At 41.1% G+C, this 21,297-nt stretch overlaps 2 protein-coding genes across 2 annotated transcripts in view; one reads left to right on the forward strand and one right to left on the reverse strand.

Annotated features, from left to right (window-relative positions):
- The first annotated feature begins 396 nt into the window (after positions 1-396).
- On the forward strand, positions 397-19,414 carry LOC136429928 (uncharacterized sodium-dependent transporter YocR-like). The gene is made up of 16 exons (XM_066420108.1): positions 397-516; positions 1,532-1,661; positions 3,330-3,513; positions 4,192-4,306; positions 5,022-5,117; positions 5,511-5,616; positions 5,960-6,019; positions 6,575-6,677; positions 7,090-7,224; positions 7,752-7,888; positions 8,625-8,716; positions 9,604-9,705; positions 15,578-15,630; positions 16,149-16,269; positions 16,893-16,994; positions 18,254-19,414. Exons 1-16 carry the CDS (start codon positions 478-480, stop codon positions 18,383-18,385), a joined length of 1,707 nt encoding a protein of 568 aa, XP_066276205.1. The 5' UTR covers positions 397-477; the 3' UTR covers positions 18,386-19,414.
- LOC136429922 (myelin regulatory factor-like) overlaps positions 19,310-21,297 on the reverse strand; it is a 34,325-nt gene continuing 32,337 nt past the window's right edge. The window contains exon 29 of the mRNA XM_066420090.1: positions 19,310-20,998. Within this exon, the coding sequence (XP_066276187.1) occupies positions 20,903-20,998 (96 nt within the window). The 3' untranslated portion in view covers positions 19,310-20,902. The remainder of the gene's footprint in view (positions 20,999-21,297) is intronic.

Here is a 21,297-nt window from a genome sequence, read left to right on the forward strand (position 1 = left end):
TGATTCAAGCGACACCAGTCCAAGAAGTGGCCAGGTGTTTTAGCCTTGTGGTAAGCGCGCTGGGTTTGTGAGCTGGCGGTTCGAGTTCGATTCCCGCGGGAGCCATGGCCAGGAGACTGTACTACACACCTCGTGAGTTTTAGTGGCTCCCACACCGGCCCTGTGAGTTATGGCAAAATGTGCTGCACAGGGATATTGAACTCGGAGATTCGTGCGTTTCACTATGATAAAGTGCTAGCTATAGCTAGGAATTTGTGGGGAGTAAAAACCGTAACGGTTTCTTTCGCCAGGTTTTTAACTCATTCATCTTGTACGTGGTTGTCGCCCCAGGCTTGTCAGTCTAGATATGAAGACGATACTCCGAGTTTTCACTACGAGGTCAGAGACCGTTGTCCTGGAGTAACCCCCTCGTACCGTGACGCTAGGCAAACAGAGACCGGTCAGGTGAACATCACACGGCCGACACAACCGGGCAACATGGCGGACGAGTCAACCCCGCTTGTTCGGAAAGACAAGGTGAGGGGACGACACTAGTAAAATGTATAGGACTGCGAACCTGTTTCTCACAATTGATAATTATTGGCAAAGATTTGATTAATGATATTTTTCTGAAGCTGTAATGAACAACGGGTACCTGTGTTTGTTTGTTAAGGTACCATATTTGTAAAGCGTAACTCTCACCCAGACAGGTTACATGACGAACTTTGCCCCCCTTTTATATTTGTCACAATTATCCCACGATTGTGAATGTTGTTGATCTCTGTGAAAATAAAGTCGTCAGAAACTGTTTGGACGCCGTCTTGGAGAGCGTATCACCAAAGCACCCAGAAGTGTCGTATTGCAACAGTGACACAGCTGTTTTATGGAGTATACATTCTACAAAACAACCCGTCATAAAAGCAATCGTTGAACTTTGGGTGCAACTCGATCCATGCATGGGGACACCAACCAGGGCACCAGCTGCAGTCTACAACCCTTTACATATAAACGCCAAGAAAAATTGTAACATCTTCTGTCCCTGTCTGTCCTTGTTCTTTCCAGGGTCAGCCAGATCTGTTGGGACAAAAAACGTCATGATCCTTAACCTCACAATAACATGCAAATAAATCATACGAGTCCTCGAGTTGTCTCACCCAAGCTAGTCATTACATTCACCCTTCATGCGTTATAGTTGCGTTACAGTTGCATCATACTTTAACAAAACTTCAACAACGTAGGCGGCAGAAATCAGTGAAATATGTATGTTGTTTGCTATTCTCCTACTAACATCTACTAACATAGCAGGGTACATAATTCCGCCACCCTGAAAAGATCCGTCCAAACAGATCTCCAGCCTAACGTCCCCCTGGGTATAATGCACTCCTGCATATCTTAACTGTGCATACTTGGGGGTGCTGTACTAGAGATCTCTCACTACAACTGTTTTTCAAAGTGGCGGATTTATGTAACCCGGCGGATTAATGTTAATGGAGGTTACATGTAACGTTATAGTCAGCATTGTGTCTTCTGTTCTTTCCATTCTCTCGGTCAGTCGGAAGACGAGGGAGGGTCGGCCTTCACCTCCTCATTGGGTGCTGTGATCACGTGTCTCGCCAGCGCCATCGGAACTGGGAATATCTGGAGATTTCCCCGGATCATCGCCAACAACAGCGGAGAAAAGGGTGAGGAAAATTATGTACATTTTCTCATCACAGACGCATTCCAGCGCAACGAAAAGGCACAATCCCGTTTTGAATTGGGCATAACAAAATCAAACAAGAGTTCCACGACCTCATATCTCCATGAACAATTCTATTCATGCAAATGACTTACACATTTGCATAATATATGCTTGGTTATAAACACCTTTATCTAACCTACACATGTTGCAATATTGACTCCTATAATTTTTCAATTAGATAAAAAGTGGTGTTTTTGCATTAATTATGCAAATAAGGAATTTATTTGCATAATTGGTATCTGTTGATGATCCACTTTCCATAAACTACATACGTTACATGTATTTGAGTCTGATAATGGAAAACACTGCAAATATAGATTTTCTTCATTAGCTATGCAAATTAAGTCCTAATTAACATAATTTGAACTTCATTGTGTACATCTCTGTCTAAGCTACCTGTATACTAAATATCATGGAAATCCATCGTTCCTTTGTTCAGTTATTCGCCTTAGAAGATTTTCACGATAACGACCCTGCAGTTCCAGAGCAAGCTGCTAGGGGGCCCAAACCCACACCACGTCTTCATTGCACCACAAGCTATCTGCCGCCAAAAAATCAAGACCACAGCACGTCCTGGTCAAAAGATACAAAAATTGAAGTTCTGCTGCAGTACCAAGGTCACATACCAGTTGGCCCAAAATCGACCTTTAACTTCGGCTTCACAACACCTGCCCACATACCAAATATCATCGTAATCCATCAAGAGGTTCTTGAGTTATGCTGACTACAGTAGTGCGGAAACACAAACAGACAAACACACACACAGACACACCCAAAACAATATCTCCATTTTTCATGGAGATAAAAAGGAAGGAAGACTAGACAATTACAAGACAGACAAGAGCTCAATATTTTTCTTTGTGTGTGTGTGTGTGTGTGTGTGTGTGTATGTGTGTGTGTGTGTGTGTGTGTGTGTGTTTGTGTGTGTAACTTTTCAACGTTACCAAGACTTAGACAAATGTTAAATCGTCTTTAGAATTAGAAACGGGAGGCCGACCTATATGATGTCACATGCTGGTCGTTAAAGTTGCCTCTTTTCATGAAAACAATACTTTTGACTGTGGTTTGTGCAAGCTTCTTTAAATAAAATGGAGAGAGAGAAGACGACTGGTTTCTTGGTAATGAATGATGGTTCTGAATTCACATAAAGAGGTTATACGTTACTGTAGGCAAGAGTAATATGCCATAATGTTTTCAGAAGATAATCTGATAACAGCGGTATCAGAGCAAAACTCCTTCCATTTGCTACCTGCAGAGGTGTAGAGGTTGCTTCGCTACATTGACAGTTCGCTACAGTACATTTCGCAACATGGTAAGTCGTTTCGCTAAATGGTACATGTCGTTTCGAACATTGTAGACCCGACTGTACAGAGAAATACTAGTAGCATTCAAATGTATAGCGAAACGACTTCTGCCATGTAGCGAAACAACTTGTATCATGTAGCGAAACAACAACTTCTGATAACGTAGCGAAACAAACGGTCACCCCGCAGAGCGTTTAAAGTAATATTTCAATGGGAGCATATCCTTTCTAGCTGTGTACAGATAGCATTACGTTCCATTTCGCTCCATTTCATTCCATTTTGAACTTTCTGTACACCCCTTTCAGGATGCCTACAGTTCCTGATAGCCTGGGTGCCGTTCCTGATCCTGTGGTGTGTCCCCGTGCTGGTGATAGAGTACGGGATCGGCAGGTACACACGGAAGGCCACGGTCTTGTCCTTCGCCCGGCTGCTGGGGCCCATGTACGGATGGCTCGGCGCCTGGATCGTCCTCACAAGCTTTATCATAGGGTAAGTCACGTGTGGTACAAAAGTGTATATTGAGTGGGAAGGGATGATGGTACAATAACGGTACTTGAAAAGCCACTTAGCCCCTAGCTGTGGTACATTTTGGACTAAGTCTGTTTGCCTTACATGTATGAGTATCTTGTCGTTCCACCTACCTGATGCTTAGGTCCCATTATGCTCGCACGATTACCTCACGGGGTCTATTTGTTACCGGGTCCCGGGTCTGGATTAAAATTATTCGGGGTCCCGGCCGGGTCCAAAAATAGCTCGGCAGCCGCAGGGTGTCCCAGGGAGCTATGTAGGTGTCACACCGAAAGTGCAATAATAAAAAAAAAAAAACAGCCCGTCAAGTACCCTAAGCATAATCGGGCGTTCATGTAGTCCGTAACAGACTACCCTACTAATGATCGATTGGAATGTACAGAACAAATGTTTTGTCTGCTAGTATGATAAACAAAAGATTTTGGAAGGACGACAGTGCATTCAATTCAATTCAATTCTTTACATATCAACATTGCAGACATACGTCTTTTAAAGGCAGCCTGAATGACGTAAATATTCGCAAGGGAAATACAAATTAACACACATGTATACGTATAAACTGTACATCCCATGCATGGTAAATCTTTTGGTTGATATTTCTTGAAATCTGTATTTGGTTTAACAAACCTTTTGTTGCAGTTGTTTCTATGCTGTAATTGTCGGCTGGTACCTGTACTACCTGATCGTCACCATAGGATGGGAGCTTCCCGCGACCCACGGCGAGAGTTCGGAAATCTTCAGACACTACACTGAGGTACGTAGCACATATTGTTCATATCAAAAACAAAAACAAAGGAATTTCAGAATGTTTAAACTAGAAATATTCTGGAAATGGCAATCTGTATGGTATCAACATTAATTGATTATATCAGCACATTTCTATAATTATTTCATACTTTGGGCGTTTTGAATGAGTACAGAAACAAGCCGCACGAGAGGTCCTTTATATATTGAGACCACCAATAAAAGCGCCCAGATTTTCAATGAGTTCTCAACCTCACAACGATATCGCATCTTTTCTCCATGAAGATTGATCTGCAATGGGGCAGTGTTATCTAAACTTGCTTACTATGTAGAAAATTGAATTTGACAGTTTGACTTCCAACGTGAAATCATTTTGGGTTCCTTTAATATTCTAGTCGAAGTGGAAATCAATGACGTCAAATACAGTTGTCTCGTGGTTAGCCGTTCCTTCTTCTACACAACAATTCCATACATCTGTGTCTCGTAGATATCAGAACAAAGAAAGAGCACAAAAATGCATACATTTAATCAAGCATCGTTTCGAAACTTGTGTCTTGAATTTTTTATGATATCATGATTAGTAGAACTAGTATTTGTGTCACGGAGATATCTTACAACATCAGACTAAGTATTAAGATCTCCAATGTCGTCAACAAAGTGAACTGAGTGTGTTGTTTGTTTCTAAAATGTAATATCGAAGAGTCTATCTTTACATCCTTTCCCAGGACACAGCTTTGCCTATTCTCACACATGCCATCATCGTCATCATGACTGCCATCGCCATCTTGAAAGGAGTGAAAACATTCGAACCGCTTTTCAAGGTAGGAAACAATCATGGCATTTTTTTTATTGTAAATTTTGAATGTTGGATGTTTGACGCACTTACTGATCGAACAAACAAACAAACAAAAACAAACAAACAAACAAACAAACGAATAAACAAACGAATTAACAAACTAATAAAACACAAACGCAGCGTCCATATGAAAGTTAGATACCCAGATAATGAGACACACAATACAAAAGTAACTCAAGCAACTGGACAAGTTTGATAAACGGCCAGGCGATTTAAACAGCAGTGGCAGATTTCAGTCACTGGCGAAAGGAAGAAGATGCAATTTGAAATGTCTGACGGCTAATCCAGCTGCTTGAGTACGTTTTGTATTGTGAAAAGAAAGTAACAGTACTTAACTGAGGTCTGTGTCAATATCCAGGTGATGATCCCCCTGCTGCTGGTCCTGATGTTCGCCACCTTTATCTGGTCCATGACGCTTCCTCACGCCACGGCAGGCGTCACATTTACGTTCTCTGCTGACTGGGGTAGGTAGAGCAAGTTATCATAGAAATCAAGTTATGGGCTCGGTGTGGGCTCGAATAAAGTTCTAAACGGGAACTATACGCGGCTACAGCCTCTTTTCTGAAGATGTGGTGTGAGTGCGTACGGTTGGCTAGAGGTTGGCCGCTACTACTGCCCAAAGAAATCAAGTTAAGTTATAGCATACAACATGCATGTACGAGACTTTTGATTCAGTACAACTTAAACCCAGGTTTAGCAAAAGAGAAATACATGTATTTCTAAATGGTGTTACAGTTAGAAAGTTGCATGGAAAGTGTCGCAAGTAACGTATTGATGATGCACTGTATTGTTGACTTTGTATTCCAGCTGAGATCGGGAAGCCAGGTCTGTGGGTGGACGCGCTGGTGCAGAACGCCTGGGATACAGGTCAGAGGTGTTATTAGTATATTTCTCTGATGACTTTCATTGATGTTTATCAACATGAGTCCCCGATATCATGGCTTAAGGCTTAACTACAGTTTGGGAAATAGAACCAATTAAATACAAGAAAATGGATATTTCAAGAAAACAACTAACCTCCATTAACATTGATCTGCCGGGTTGCAAGAATACTCCACTTTGAAAAACAGTGGGTTTGGAAGATCTCTAGTTTAGCACCCAACAGGTATACATATTTTAGATATGCAGGAGTGCATTATACTGGGGAGCGTTGGGGTGGAGATCTGTTTGGACGTATACTTTCAGAGTGGCGGAATTTTGTACCCTGGTGGAATTATGTTAATAGATGTTATCAATCATCATCATATTTCGTCCTTATGTTATCAACTAGATAAAGCAAACAGGTTTAGTTTACAGGTTGCTTTCCTCACATTCAAGTTAAGATGTAGCAGACACATGTTAGCTCACAGATAAACATCACAGGTGGACCAATACGACAACAAAGCTTTCTGGTCCCAAATGTGATAATTGGCCCCTCCGCAGGTTCTGGAAGTGGACTGTTCCTGGTCCTGGCCACCTACATGACCCGAACACACGGAGTTGTCCGGTACAGCACCATAGTGCCCGTCATCAACGATCTCGTCAGGTCGGTACCCGCGTACTAATATTTATCAGCCGCCCTTAAAGTGTACATGAAATGAAATTTTCTCTATGATTCACGTAAAACTTTGTTTCTTTCTGAAAACATCTATGTAATATTAGATCTATTGTCGGAAAAGAACGTGCTTACACGGCGAACTAAAAATGTCTGCTGTGTGCTCTTTGGTGGTACAAATTAGTCACGGATCGTGACGTCATATCAATGACTCTCCCACTAGATAGTATGGGATTAACAGACATTTGATGGACCTATATATATATGTAAGCAAGTAAGCAAGCAAGCAAGTATATATCTTATGCAGGAAAATCTTTATGCAGGAGAGGTCTTTTTAGGCCGATTACTTGGTTCTACGTCAGGAAATGTCAGTAAATCTTATGCGCTACCTTCCCTTCCTCAGTCTCATGTGCGCTCTGACGTTGTTCGGTGTCGTCTTCTCCTTCTACATATCTGCCAATCCCGGCATGTCCCTGGCACCCATCGTGGACCTGCTGAAGGAGAACGGCCCTGCAAACACTGGACTCACACTCATATGGTATACACTATATGTACAGACGTGTTTTCAATATAACATATCACAGATTTATGATTAAGTCCCAATTGGAGAAAGGGGCTCCGTCGGGTAGTTCACTAGCTGTTTTGGGCACCTACGTGGCCCCGTGGGACACCCTGCGGCTGCTGGGCTATTTTTGGGCCCGGCCGGGACCCCGAATCCTTTTAACCCGACCTTAAAATCAACGCGGGGCCCGGTAACAAATAGACGCCGTGAGGTAATTGTTGGAACACCCGGAGGTATCCCCCGGTACTCGGCTTCGGGGCCCAGACGGGGACCGGCGCAATTGAGACCTAAACATAAGCCGGGTAAGAAACAGTCTATGGGATACTTGCCATACATGCTTACAAGCGCATATATCGCGGTGTGGTTACTCTATCTAAAAATGGTGGCCTTTGAAGTACAGTACATGAACACTATATGATAATCACATGGTTACTTGCAGGAAAGGATGCATAACTTCTCTTTATTCTTCCATTGATAAGTGCATCTAACCCCCCCCCCCCCAGGGTCCCTATACTGTACGGCACCATGACGGGAGGACGGGTGCTGTGTGCGATATTCTTCCTGTGTGTGCTGATGGCGGGGTGGAGCAGTCACATCACCATTGTAGAGTCAGTAGTCAGGAACATTGAAGACTTTGGAGGTAAGACCTTTAAAAATTCTCGTCTGTCCTTCATTTTTTTCTTAAAGGAGCCTAAATCGATTTTAGCACGTTGGAAGTCGGATTTTCAAATTCAGTTTACTTTCTATACATAGTAAGTTTAAATAATACTATCCCATTTCAGATCATGGGGCAAAGATGTAATGTCGTTGTGTGGTCAGAACTCATTGAAAATCTGGGCGCTAATTTATTTGGTGGTCCCAATATGTAAAAGACTCGTGCGGCTTGTTTCTGTGCTCTTTTTAAACCCTGAAGTATGAAATTATGATAGAAATGTGTTGATATGAGCAAGTAAATGTTGATATTATACAGATTGCAATATCCAGAACATTTCCAGTTTTAACGTTCTGAAACTTCTTTAGGTACATTAAAAGCATAGCATTTTGAAGGCATGAAAGGATAAGACATTTTACAGCGTATGATATTTTGAAGACGAAATAAAGACATTGTCTTTGTGTGTCGTAAGCACGTTCTTATTTTTGTGTGTTCTTTATGAATATACAAATATTTCAATATATCATATTTAGCCGTTAGACCCAATTTTGCAAATGATACGTTGGACTCAACAAGTTGATTTACTCATATCTATTCATATACATTAATGTATAGGTTAATACATTTGTATCCACTTGACGGTTTGCATGTAAAATGTAGTAGACCTTGTGGGAGTCACTGTACTTTTGTTGTGCCAATAAAGATTTCTATTGACGTCCTGTAGTACCAAGGAAACTGACTGTTCTGGGCGTGACGCTTCTCATGTTCCTGATTGGTCTACCGTCAGCTCTGGACATCAATTTCCTCGTCAATCAGGTGGGCGTGCCTTATACATACACACAGGGTTCTTAGGACTTGCGAAAGGTTAAAGTGGGGGTGAAGATTAGTCTCCAAGCAGACCTACGGGTTGGCAAAGACCGTATCCAACAGGCAGAAGGAGTTTTCATAGCCAACCCAAGTCTCATAGCCACCCAAGACTTAGATTGCACTATAAGCTCCTTCTTCCAGTTGGATACGGTCTTTGCAATCTATTGGGTCTGGTTGGAGACTAGGTGAAGATAAGTTTGGGACAAAGTGGCCGGGTGTGATTTCCATCCATTTCAATTTATTTCACTCAGTAGATACACTGTTGTTCATGTTCCTTGGATACAATACAATACACAGATACGTTACACGATAAACAAGAATATAAGAAGTTTTTAACTCACTACCAGTTGTAATGCTCACAAAGTCAAATTCTAGAAGCTAATACGGTAGTGTGTTTTCGTTTTTCTGTGGCGAGTTCATTCCATAGTACAGGACCAATGGTCCGATTTCGCATTCGAGTTTTTCTTGGTAATATTTGGTGGTAATGCAAGTAGTTATTTATAGTTACACTGTGCACACGGTCGAAGCTTCTTGAACTGACAAAATGAACTAAATTTATATTTTTGTTTCCCTAAAGGTGCGTTATTTTTCTATAGTCCAGCGGCATAGCTGAAAATTGTGCAAAAAGTACCAAATTTGGCAGACATGTACTTGAATGTATTCTAAACAAGTATAGATATAGAGGTATTTCAAATTCTGCCAAGAATCAATTTTCGGACATTTTTTTACAATTTTCATACCAAAAGAAATGTATCTCTTGGGCTCCTGTGCCCTGTTATATTACAAGACTCTATTCTCATTTACTATCATTAATCCCGATTTCGTTTTTGTTACAGGATTTCGTGTGGGGGTTCTCACTACTGTTCTGTGGTACTGGCCTGACGATACTCGCTCTAAGATTTGGGGTGCGGAAATTCAGAGATGTCGTCATTAACGAGGTACATTCTCAGCTATTCGACACATTGAGGTCGAATATCAAACTAACGTTCTCAATCAAAGTCCACTGTAGTGCCGTAGAAAGCCGCTAAGAGGCTCATGATCGAATTTGGCATGCTGTCTGCCAAAACGCAATGCCGTGCGTCTCTTTATGGTGACGACACGCCCCGTGACCCGCCCAGGACCTCCCATACGATCGCTATCAACGTGATTGTCAATGGAAACCACCTTCTTTTGTTAGTGAAAACAATTTTAGACATATTGGTGGTATTGTGCCTCTACATAGGCACAAATCGGCTCATTTGTACCGCGTTTGCCGATTTCTAGCGCACCTTTCCAGTTAACCTGTCGAGGATTTTTGGTGCAGTTATCCGGCATTGGTGACAATGCGCCGCGCAGATATGCGGAGTCACTAACAATGCAGTGTATGGGAACCGGTTTGGGATTTGGTGCAGTTAAATGGAATGTGCGTTTATCTGAGGTGCAATTAAGTGGCTTCTACTGTACATGCAAAAGAAAGAAATGAAATTGAAAGTTTTAGAGATATACAGATACCAACATCGGGATCTGATTTTGATATCTGGATCTGATATTACATCAAAAACTATATTGTAATGGATAAATCTTGTATATAGTCTATCTGTGAATCTCTTGAAATAGCAGCCAAAGTTACCCGACAACTGGATAAATCTACGAACGGCTAGATGTTTCAGGTAGTATCCACAACCTTTCGTCAGTGATTATATTCATAAGGATCTGTAGTTAACAAGAACAGTTAACGTTACTCAATAACTGGATAAATCTATAAACGGCCAGATATTTCAGGTAGTATCCATACCAAATCACGGTGACAAATCACAGTGACAAAATAGGCAATACAATTTTGAACAACTGGATAAAATTGTGGAACAGACGTTTCAGACAGAATCTGCTGTCTTTCGTTAGTGACTGGCAATACAATAAACCACTTATGATGAACACATATCAATCTATGCCTTTCATAAATACTACATATTCATTATTTCGAAAAAGAATACTACGAATAGATATCCCTAGTGACTACAAATAAGCTTTAAGATTCTTAGTAACTCACATTCGACTTTCCAATTCCATCGGTTCTTGATAAATCACTTAACGTCTGTTTGTCGTGCACTCCTGGAATGTGTTGTGTTTTTCTTCTCCATTTTTCAACGAGCCACTGTTTTTTGCTTAGGATCTCTGAGACCAAACGTAATGAGACTCGTGCATCGCTTGGTGCCATCTTTAATTTACTGTGCTTTGGTGAATATGTTCCATGCGTCATCTCATTACAGATGCATGAAATGTTCTGTCTGGTTCCGACCAGACTAGATCACCAGAGTCTCATATGTTGTTGAGCAAAAGTCTGTTGACCTGGCTCTACTAAGAAATGTTTCAACTCAGGGCAACATCCTTGTTTCAAAACTCGTATCTATGTAGCTAGACAGACACTTGTTTTGAAACAAGGATATTGTATGAATGAATGAATGCATGTATTATGTGAATACTTTGCGCAGTTCTGAGCACACAGTGCTTACACTACAGGTGTACAAGTGTGTTGCTGGGTTGTACCAGGATAATCAAAGCAGGCTGATCTTTTGATACTTTGTGACAACAAATAAAGATCCTTAGTGAACACAAATAAAGATTCTTAGTGGCCGACATCCGACGGCATCTTGGGCTCAGGCTGTCTATCGTTTGTACAGGACCTGAGATGTGCTGTATTTTTCTTCTCCATTTTTCTGTGAGTCATTGTTGTACAGCACTCTGCTTTCGCTCACGATCTCGTTTCCTTCACCCAGTTCGTGAGGACCCTTGCAGTCGACGTGAGATTCGCTGTATTCTTTTGCGTCAGCGTGCTGTGTGTCACTTTTGTACAGCATTCGTCTTGTGGATGAAATTTCGTTTCCCTCCTCCATTCCGTAAGGACCCTGACCGTCACTTGCGAGTGGCTTGCCATTTTCCCATTTACAGTTCTCATATGTGGGCTGTGCAATGACATCTGTTGGCAGCGACTGGTCCTGTGGTTGGGCCAGTGGTTGTTTGACGTTTGTTGCCTGTTCGTATGTACCATTTTTAAGCGGTGTAGAATCTACCTCTGAGCGGCTCCTGGACGCTTGTGGATGGTCAGGGTAGCCTATTGCATACGGCTGGATCTTATAGTTGTCTTCTTGGTCTAGGTTACCAATGCCAGTCTCAGCAGCATGGCAATGAAGCTGTGATCCCGGCTCTTCATTGTAAGCAACTGCGTATGGCTGAATCTCTGACCCCGGGTCTTCGGCATAGGCCACTGCGTATGGCTGAATCTCTGACCCCGGGTCTTCGGCATAGGCCACTGCGTATGGCTGAATGGTGTAGTTGGCTTCTGTGGTTTTGTCACGCTGAGGGGTGAGTTGTCTGCCTGTGGCTGAGCTTTCGTCTGATCCTGGCAGTTCATCAGAATCAACGTAGGCCACTGCATAAGGCTCAATGTGCTGGTTTACTCCTGTGTCAGGAGACGCTTCTTCATCTTCTTCGGTTACCACGTCGTGACGAAGAGCAAGATCTGTGCCACGACAAAACTTGTAGGTGAGCAGACCAACCACTGTTGCTAACACGAGAAGGATGGGTACAACAACGGCGCCGATCTTGGCAATGGTATAGATGTTGTTGATATCCTCGTTGATCATTGGGACTCCCCCAAGAAGAACGATATGGCCCACATGTGCCGTGGTAAGCTCATAGACTGTCATGTTGTTTGGGTGTGGCATCTCGGTATAGTCCTCGGCGACAATGGTCTTGTTGTACAGACTGTTGTTGACGATTTGAGGACCTGATAAGACAACGTTGGTCGCAAAGGTGGTGATGAGCATTTCATCATGTCGTGTGGAAACGGTCTCCTGTTGTGGTCTGTAAGTGGTGGTCTGGCAAATGTCCTTCCTTACGTTAAAGGTGAATGTTCCATTGAGGTGAGCAGGCGATGCACACGTTAGAAATGGGTGGAACGAGAGGTGGTACAGGTATTGTCGGTTGCAGATAAACCACCTGTCGCATCGCACTTTGATCTTTCCTATCAGAAGACGCATGCACTGGTTTTGTTGCAGGCTTATGACATCGCTGTCGATGATGGTGATGTAATTATATTGTAGGTAGACACTCCGCAATGCCTTGGGCTGTAGGAGAGCATTGACGGGCACAGACCTCAGGAGGTTGTTTTCTAACGACAGCGAGTGAAGCAGAGGCAGACCACGAAAGACGTGCTGCGATATGACAGAGATCATGTTCTTGTCAAGAAACAAGGCGTCGAGTTTCTCAAGTCCAAGGAATGCATCGGGTTCTGAGGAAAAAATATAAATTGGGTTTATTGATTATTATATCAACATAATGGGTGGAGCTAAAAATACAGTCAACGCAGAAGACAAAGTTTGAAACAGCCATCTGTTGGTGAGAAACCCATTCCATTTTAAGTGGTGTAAGTACCTTGCATAACGGCCATCTAAAAATGTACATGGGGTACAATGATGGGTATTTGTAATAAAGTGATGTCACATGCAACACGTACACAATAAGATAAATGTATACATCTGAAGGTATTTTTGTATCCTTCAACAGCAAGTTAAGACTATGGTACATAATGTTTCAATTGTAACCTGTGTTTCCTTACTCCCTGACCAACCAACAACAAATAAGCGTACTGCAGGTAAAAAAAAGCCACTAGGGGCCACCATTAAGGCACTTCTTCCAAATCCTGATGATAATCCACTCCTATTTTTGCTAACTCATATCATTTAAGAAATATTTCTAACATAATCATCTGTCGAAAGTGTGCCAAAACACACACTTCGGATTTGGTGCGCCGATGTACCAACATCTAGTAGTTTGGCCACCAATAACCGTACAACAAATATCTAGGGCTACTAAAACAATGCAACAGAAAGATATTTCACCAATTGTGTGACCAAATCCCCATCAACTTACCTAGACTGGAGATGCGGTTGTCTTCAAGATGTAGGTTCCGTACCAGTGGCAGACCTCGGAAAGCCCCTCTCTGTATTTTCGAAACATTTGACCTTTGTACCTTCAGCAAGTGAACGTTTGACAATGTCGAAAAAGATTCTTCCTGAAGCGTAGAAGAGCAGAGACGCTCGATGGAGATTGATCGAGTTTGTTCGATGAAGTCAGTTGGTATCGCTTCAAGACAGACGGGGAAGCTGTAGATGCCTCCGTGTCCGACCCAACTGCAAGGAGAGCCTTTCCCATATTTATTGGGGCAGTGACAAGACAGGACTCCTGTGAACGATTCGACAATACTACAGCTCTTTGGACAGGGCTGAGCTGATACCAGCACAAAAAGTACAAGATATGAGACCAACAAGACCAGTACCTCGCTTTGCGCCATATTTGTTTTTACTGTGCTCTGGTCAATTTTTCCATGCGTCATCTCATCAGAGATACATGAAATTTTCTGTCTGGGTCCCGGCGATTAAATCCACAAGATTACATCATTTGTTTTTTATTTTTTTCTGTTGACCTGGACTGTTTCTAGGCTTTAATATGAAATGTTTCTGCTCAGGGCAATATCTTTTTTTTTTAAGAAAGTGTCTGTGTGACTACACGCCTGTGTTTCGCACTTGCGTTGTTTCTGAGATCGAAGTGCTGGCATTTCAGGTGTACAAGTATGTTTCGTGCTGGGTTTTGGTGTACAGGCATGTTGCTCGGTCATGCCAGGACAATTATAACAGAGTATTGATATCTTTACCATTTATTCATATATGCATCGCTAATGTCATGCCAGCAGTACGTTTGGTGACCAGAATTACCTATAACAGTTAAAGATCTACCGACGAAACAAATACTGTAAAATGATACACGCCTCATGTGTGCATGCATGTTTAGTAGGGCCTGGCTTACCCCCGCCAACTCACTTAACTGACGGTATATCATCAAGATAGATTTTGTTATGAGTCGAATAGCATGTACCGTGGAAGATACTGATGTACTCGTTGAATGAAGAAACTAGAGTTCCAGGATGTCATACCTTCTCCAAATGAAGTTAACCTTTAGTTCATTAGTGACATGAATTGTGATGACATGATTTCTTCGACAACTGATACGCCACGGAGATATAGAACACTGCAGTACTAGTACTGTAACCAGGGAACTGTTATCAACGGCCCACCACCAGCTGTTGTCCTAGATCCAAAGCTAGCAGCCCCATTGTCCAATAGCTACTGTCCTCGAATACAGGTCGACTACACATGTATGCTTCCTGCAACCGACTTATACGTGTTCCTCATTGATTATGTAAATTACGCTCTGATTTGCATCAAATGAAGGTCCACTGCATTTCCAAGCAAAGCTGATAGGGAGCCACACAAAACCTACACGAAGTACTTTCAGAACACGAGATATCAAACACGGAAGTCGCTAGAACGCCCATTTTCGAATTTGACATTTATCACCTTGACACCTACCCACCTAGGAAATTAGGTGAAGGTCCACCCACAGCTTTCCGAGTTATGGTACAAACCCTCAAGCAAACAAACAAACAAACAAACAAACAAACAAACAAAAAAACAAAAAAAACAGACGGACAAACAAACAAACAAACAAACAAACAAACACATGTACATGCCCAGCCAGTTGAAAACAGACGAAACCGAAATCATAACCGTCTAGTGAAGGCAACAAGAAAAAAAAAAACGTCTCCCAATGTTCACGGATATAGCACAGGCTACAATGATCTTATTAACTCAAAATGCACAGGGAGGAAACGTGGGAGCTTGATTACGGTTTTTACTTAACGTCTGGCAAGCTAACCTTTAAAGTGCATTAGAAAGACATAAGTAATAACTTTGATCATCATTTTCTTAACAGTACGGCTACCTGTTTGATTGGCACCTGCCTGTCGTGTGGATCTGGGTCATAAGGTTAGTTCTGACGTCATTATATCCTATGCGTTAAAAGGTAATATGAATATGTGCATAAACTGCATTGTCTTAAGTAGATGTATCTTTTGATATACAGCGAGGTACTCGATTTAGTAACAAGCTTAGCTGATCTGCACTTTTAGAAATGAGTTTAAATTAACTTAAAAGTTAAGATAAACTCCTTTCTATTTTGGTATCCATTCGGCCACACAACTTTATCCACTACACCCGGGATTGCTGCAGTGGTGGTGGAGTGTGTGCTCAACTCCCATTCTCTTTATAAAAAGTGCTGAGTGCTAAACAGGGAAAGCGGTATATACCATTTTTTAAGTTTTTGGTATGCCTAGTACTTGGCTGGGGATTGAACCCATGATCTACCGAATGCAAAGTGATCAATCTATTCAGTTGGCCATTACACCGGTCACTATTGACTTGTGTTTACAGATGATGCTGATTTGAAAAAAAAAAATTCTTCTGTCTCTGCCCCCCCCTCCCACACACACACACTTCCACCACAGGTTGCTGATTCCTGCGCAGGCGCTGTTCATCTTTATCTGGTGGACGATCGAGCAGATCGAAAGCGAGGTCCGGCCGTGGTACGAGCTGTGGCGGGAGTCTCTCATGATGTGCTGGGTTCAGGTCAGTGCGCATGCGCAACTGATAGCATTATCTGCAGCGCATCAGTCAAAGTAACTTCTTCTTAGATGTTTTCCTGACCCCAAAAAAACTTAATTGAACAAAGGGAATTGGAATAAAAAGCTGACTGCTAAAATGAAATGCGTTTCATAATACGTCAAAGATGTTACAACGCTCATAGCCAGTTAGAATTGGATATGCTTCATTAAACAAACTGTATGTTGTTATGTTTGACATTTGTAGCGCGTCGGTAGAACGCAATGCGTATACGGTAATTAGCCTGCTATTTAAACCTATTATAACTGCCGAATCTCTCTTGTTCTCTTTGGTCAACGTTGCATCGGCATAACAACCGTTGCATAAGATATGTCTTTGGGCTCAACTAAATGAACCTATATGCGAGATATTAACCTTAAATACGCGAAGATAACCTTAAACGATAATGTTTGCCTACGTGCTAACATTTGCCGGACTCACCGCAATGGTTACACTAAGTTGGCAAAATGTCCCTTAATCATCATCATTGTACTTTCAACCTGAATTGCAATTTCATAATTGTCAAAGTTGAACAAACCAAATAGTGGCATGAGTGCATATTCTAAATGTTTCCGTCTGTTACCCCTCAGTGGCTCGGTGCAGTGATAGTGCTGTTGGGATGCAATCTGGTACTGGTGCGGTACTGGCCAGATATCTCATACCACTGGGGCATGTACAGACAACATATACAGGTGAATATCATTTTGTTATCTTAGCTTAAACAAGTAGTGAAATATACCAACTAGTTCCTACTCACTGACAGACAAAACAAAACAAAACCATACCTGTCCCTGGTGATGAACGCATTCAACGTCAATTACACACTTGTCCTTGATGTTGAACGACCTCCACATCAATAACTATACCTGTCCTTGGTGCTGACCACCTTCCACACCATTTGAAATACCCGTGCTTGCTGCTAAACACCCTTCACATCAATAAGCAAAACGTACCTATCTTTGGGAATGAACACCTTTTTTTCGACTATGATTTACCTGTCCTTGGTGCTGAACGCCTTCAACACCATTAAATTTATCTGTCCTCGGCGCTGAACACATTCCACATTGGGAAACATACCTGCCTTTGTACATTTTGTGAATATTTGTCATCCAGGTCCAGGAAATGAATAATAAAATTGAATCTTTACCACTGGGTTACCGCATTTTATTCCCAGACGTTTCGACTGTCCATCTTACACTTTCTGTCAAAAATGTGTTGAGAGAATGGACACTTGAAACGTCTGAAAATGCGGTAATCCAGTGGTAAAGATTCAATTTTATTCTTCAATACCTGCCTTTGGTATTGAACATCTTCCACTTCAGTAAACATACCTGCCCTAGTTACTGAACACCTTTCACATTGGGAAACATAACTGCCTTTGGTATAATAATAATAATAATAATAATGGTTTTTATTGGTCAGAAATTACCCGCAATGGCAGCCCAGTAGCGCTGAATTGATGCAGGATATTACAGGTTTCACACAATACACAACATATATAATATCTTATCCACACTTGCATTTTGTGAAACTGTCGCAAGGGTCTGGGCGGCTGCCATTCGGCGCCACCAGGTGACCTCAATACGACCTTCCCCAACCGAAGTCAGGTACCCATTTACTTGGTGGAGTGAGGAAAGTCGTGTAAAGTGCCTTTCCCAAGGGCACAAGATCGGTGACATGACAGGATTCGAACTCGGGACCTCTTGGTTCTGAGTCGAACGCTCTGCCGTTGCGCCACACGACCCCATAATCGAACTTCTTCCACATCAGTTAACATACCTGTCCTTAATACTGAACACCTTTTACATCGCTCAACATACCTGTCCTTGGTGCTTAACGCCCCACACATAAGTAAACATCACTTAACATACCTGTCCTTGGTGCTAAACACCCCACACATAAGTAAACCTACCTACTAACTATCCTGCCTGTGCTATTTTATTTCCACCAGGGCACAGCCAGTTCAGAGAAAGCCACAGACATTACCATGGGCAGCGATGTTGACAGTCCGCTGGTTCTGACTGACAGCACACATGCCTACGACTATGTGTCAGTTGGAGCAGACCAGACCGACAGGGTGTGAGACCCACCAGGGAACAGTGGTGTGATACACTTTTCAGCTTTCTCGAAGACATATTCTAACGTCTGCAGCACGAATGTAACTCAGGCGCTGATTCAATTGTGTAAGAGAATTTTGACGTCGTTAAATTGGTCCTTCACGTGAAGAGTTGTACGTGTATGATTTGTGTAAAATACTGGAAAAAAGAACGAAAAGTGGTCCTAAAGGAAGCGTGAAGAAAATGCAAACATAAAAATCTAAGGACAAGATTAGCTAATGAAATGACTTGAGTTGGCAAACTAATGCATAATCGTTGTAAAACATCTGCAATATTTAGTTTTTACCCAATTATAAATAAAAGCGTGCGAACATGTAAGATACCATAGAATTTAATTGTAGGCTTTGGGAAAAATCACTTTTGTACATAGAGCGAACTGTATATCCAATGGCCAAAGAGCAGGGAAATGTCAGCGATTTACTGTAATATGTTACTCCTTGAACTGAATCTGTAAGTTGTTCCTGTAGATTTGAAATACCAAACGCACAATTAGCTTGATTTTCATGACTTAATTGTCCACGTGAAATTGTACATACATGAATGAGTGCAATACTGAATATAGATATACTTATGAATATAAATTATGAATAATTATTATATGAATGGTCATTGATAAGTTTTAATTTAGTGAAACTACATTTCAACTACAAACCACGGGTAATAAATTGATTCTTGGAATAATGTATTTCCAAAGGTGTAAACATCCAACAATGTAGTAACTCTGTAACAATGCAAAAATATAACATACAATGTGAAAATACCACTATAATTGTTCCATTTAACCTTAAAACTTGCCTGCTTGAATATCAATGACAATCAATAAAAGGAAATTGGCCACTTATTCCAAGGCTTTAACCAACATCAAACAATCAAGAGTCAGACACATCATGTTTTCCATTTACAGTAATTTATTTCTTTGCAGAATAGAAAATACATTGCATACTCTAGTTCCTCTGTGCCTCCCCCGGTTTAAAAATATACTGATTTCCACTTCAGTTCATATACATACAGTCTCTCTCTCTGTCAGAATTTTCTCTTTCCATAAAATCACACAACGTCAAAGTGCATCATCTTTGCTACACGAAGCTGCAAAATGGTTAGTTGCTGCAGACTTTGACATTGACACATCAAATGTGGAACGTTGTTGACAAATAAGTGGGGTTAGACAAGAAAACAACATAATAAATCAACAAAAATCTGGTAACAAATCACCACCACCAAGAACATAGTAAATAAATGATCTCACAAAATGTTAAAAACTTAAAAGCAAGAAAATATGTACATGTGTGACTGTTGCCTTCCTTGTGAGATTGACTTTTTTTACATAAACTTTTACCATAGTAAAAACATTTTGTTAGATTTACATGTTATGATCATTGTAGTGTTTGTATGTATCATACTACAATCTGATTAATGCAGTTAAAAACACACTTCCATATTCAAAGAACAATGAATCTTAGCTACACCAGTAAGTCTACACTTATAGCAACATATGCTTTTATGTGTAGATATCAAAAGTGATTGTGTCACATAATATGAATTCATGATGTTTCTTCTGATAGCTAAGAAATGACACACAGTTTAATTTTGCATGTCTTACACAATGATTTAATCTACTTTAATACTGATACAATCACAGTGAAACGACACAGTCTGTGTTTTTATGTTCTGCAAATATTTACAAGCATGATTCAAGCATTTGTATTTTTCCATGGCTGCTACACATTATCATAGATGCTAAAACCTGAACATTGTTTTGGTTAACGTTAACTACACAAGTCTGGTTACAATATTTGCTATTCTTTTAAAAAGGATGCATCAAAGATATCTGAGATTTTAGGACAATGATTTCATTTATGTAGATACATTTTCGGTGACAGGACATTTCGATGTTTGTCTGACGGTAGCTTAATTAATTTTGCCTTTTGAAGAGCACATAGTTGGTAAAAGGCACTTACAATTTGATTGTCGTATTGATATGTAGTAATGCTAGAATCAGCAACCATTTTAAAATATATACTTGGGGCCATCTTTTCTCTTGAGCATTAATATCAGTAATACTTTATGTACAGAAATGTATTATTTCTATAAAGCACAGCATGTTAATCCTTATCAGTCTACTAGCTCATAATCATATACATCCAATTCTTATAACTTTATTGGTGCTCCTAACCATGTCACACTGCAAACACCCCTATTTTTACAATGGAACAGTCAACACAATGGCCTAAAGGAGTGGTCTTAAGGAAGGCACCATTGGCTGTATGAGTGTGTTAGGATGGACCCTTGGTACTTGGAGACCAGTGGTACTGATTTTATCAGTAAGGCTCTTGCTTATAGCAGACAAGGCTTCTACACGACGGGCACATGCACAATTTAGACAAGTTCAACATTGCCCATCAAGTGATTAAACATAACCCTTGCACATGTATGCACGAATTCAATGTGAAATGAATGTAGACCACTACACGGTTGGTGACGGCCTATCTAGCGTCACAGAGTCTTTGGAACGTGATGGTGTACTCCACATACTGTAGACCAGCGAGGTCTTGTGAGGCGGAACATCCAGTGTCAGTGCCCTGTGTCACACGGACAGATGTGTCAGTATATGGGGCATGAACATACAACATTGCCAAAAGACAGTTACTCATTGACAAGCAACTAAGGGAAGAACAGGAGAACCAGGTTTTATACCAAAACTCTGAATTGATATGTTAATGAGGTGAACACAATTTGGGATGATTCAATAGAAGACATAGGTCTAACATTCAACATCAGTCATGCAATAACAATAACAACAAGAAGAACAATTTTGAATACCTCTTATGATAGATTGTGTTACCAAACAATCATTTTGTGTTTCTTGACATGGAAAAAT

Source organism: Branchiostoma lanceolatum, chromosome 3 (genome assembly GCF_035083965.1).
Source record: "Branchiostoma lanceolatum isolate klBraLanc5 chromosome 3, klBraLanc5.hap2, whole genome shotgun sequence".
NCBI classification, from domain to species: Eukaryota; Metazoa; Chordata; class Leptocardii; order Amphioxiformes; family Branchiostomatidae; genus Branchiostoma; species Branchiostoma lanceolatum.